The sequence below is a fragment of the Cyprinodon variegatus genome, unplaced genomic scaffold (genome assembly GCF_000732505.1).
Source record: "Cyprinodon variegatus isolate N-32 unplaced genomic scaffold, C_variegatus-1.0 Scaffold1883, whole genome shotgun sequence".
Lineage (NCBI taxonomy): Eukaryota > Metazoa > Chordata > Actinopteri > Cyprinodontiformes > Cyprinodontidae > Cyprinodon > Cyprinodon variegatus.
In genome coordinates this window covers 44,510-45,941 of record NW_015152336.1, presented here as the reverse complement: position 1 = coordinate 45,941, position 1,432 = coordinate 44,510, and the positions used below count along the sequence as shown (strand labels likewise).

At 44.1% G+C, this 1,432-nt stretch overlaps 1 protein-coding gene across 1 annotated transcript in view; it reads left to right on the top strand.

Moving 5' to 3' along the window:
- Nucleotides 1-1,432, top strand: part of klhl18 (kelch like family member 18) — a 17,648-nt gene that overhangs the window by 11,824 nt on the left and 4,392 nt on the right. The window contains exon 6 of the mRNA XM_015404870.1: nt 276-380. Within this exon, the coding sequence (XP_015260356.1) occupies nt 276-380 (105 nt within the window). The remainder of the gene's footprint in view (nt 1-275; nt 381-1,432) is intronic.

Sequence of the window (1,432 nt, the reverse complement as noted above, 5' to 3'; positions counted from 1 at the left end):
TTCTGTCTCACTGTTAGAATGTACAGATGATTAAATTATAGATTGTTGCATTCTTTGTTAGTGGGCAAACCTGCAGAATCAGCAAGGGGTCAATACTTATTTCCCCCGCTGTATCTTTAAAATGATAGCGGCACAAACGAAAGTTTTTGCTGCACAAACCAGCACAAACGTTTGACACTAATTTTGTCTGATTTGAAGAAGGTGGGGGGGGGCCAACTTCACTCAGGTGAGACGAATGTCTGAGGAGACTAACCTGAAGCTGCTGTCGTTCTCAGCGCCATGGGAACGGTTGTGATTGACGGACATATCTATGTGTGCGGCGGCTACGACGGGAAGTCCTCTCTGAACTCAGTGGAGTGCTACTCTCCAGAAACGGACAGGTGAGGTCAGCCATGACGGTTCAGCTTTGACTCGTTTTACTAAAGGTCAGGAGTAACATCATCTGTTTCTACCAAGCAGTACTACATCTGTGGCCATGGTGATCTGTACCTAGATTCTGAACCTGGTGCTTAGGACATAGAGCCTGGAATCCTGAGGTTCTGAGTTCGATTCCCCACTCCCACAGACTGCCACTCTGGGTCCCTGAGCAAGACCCTTAACCCCACTCTGCTTCCCGGGCGCCACGCAATGGCACCCTACTGCTCCCCAAGGGGAGGGGTTGAAGGCAGAGAATTCATTTTGTAGCTCTGTCCTTGTGACAGTGGAATGACAATAAAACACTGGAGAAAATCACACTGATGACAACCAATCCTTTTTTTTTATGGTATTTTATCATCAGCCTACATTAAAAATCTCTGTTGGTATTTAAGAAAAAGTACTATAATAATATAATAGTACTATAATAATAGTAGTAATAATACTGTAATAATAGAAGTGATAGTACTGTAATACTTTAATAATAGTAGTGAAAGCACTGTAACACCGTACATATGGTAGCAATGGCACTGTTACACAGTAACGATTGTAGCAATGGCACTGTTACATGGTAACGATGGTAACAATGGCACTGTTACAAGATAATGATGATAGCAATGGCACTGTAACACCATAGCAATGGTAGCAATGGCACTGTTACACAGTAATGGCGTAGCAATGGCACTGTTACACGGTAACGAGGTAGCAATGGCACTGTAACACGGTAGCGATGGTAGCAATGGCACTGTTACATGGTAACGAGGTAGCAATGGCACTGTTACACGATAACGAGGTAGCAATGACACTGTAACACTGTAGCAATGGTAGCAATGGCACTGTTACACGGTAACGAGGTAGCAATGGCACTGTTACACGATAACGAGGTAGCAATGACACTGTAACACTGTAGCAATGGTAGCAATGGCACTGTTACACGGTAACGAGGTAGCAATGGCACTGTTACACAATAACGAGGTAGCAATGACACTGTAACACGATAACGAGGTAGCAATGGCAC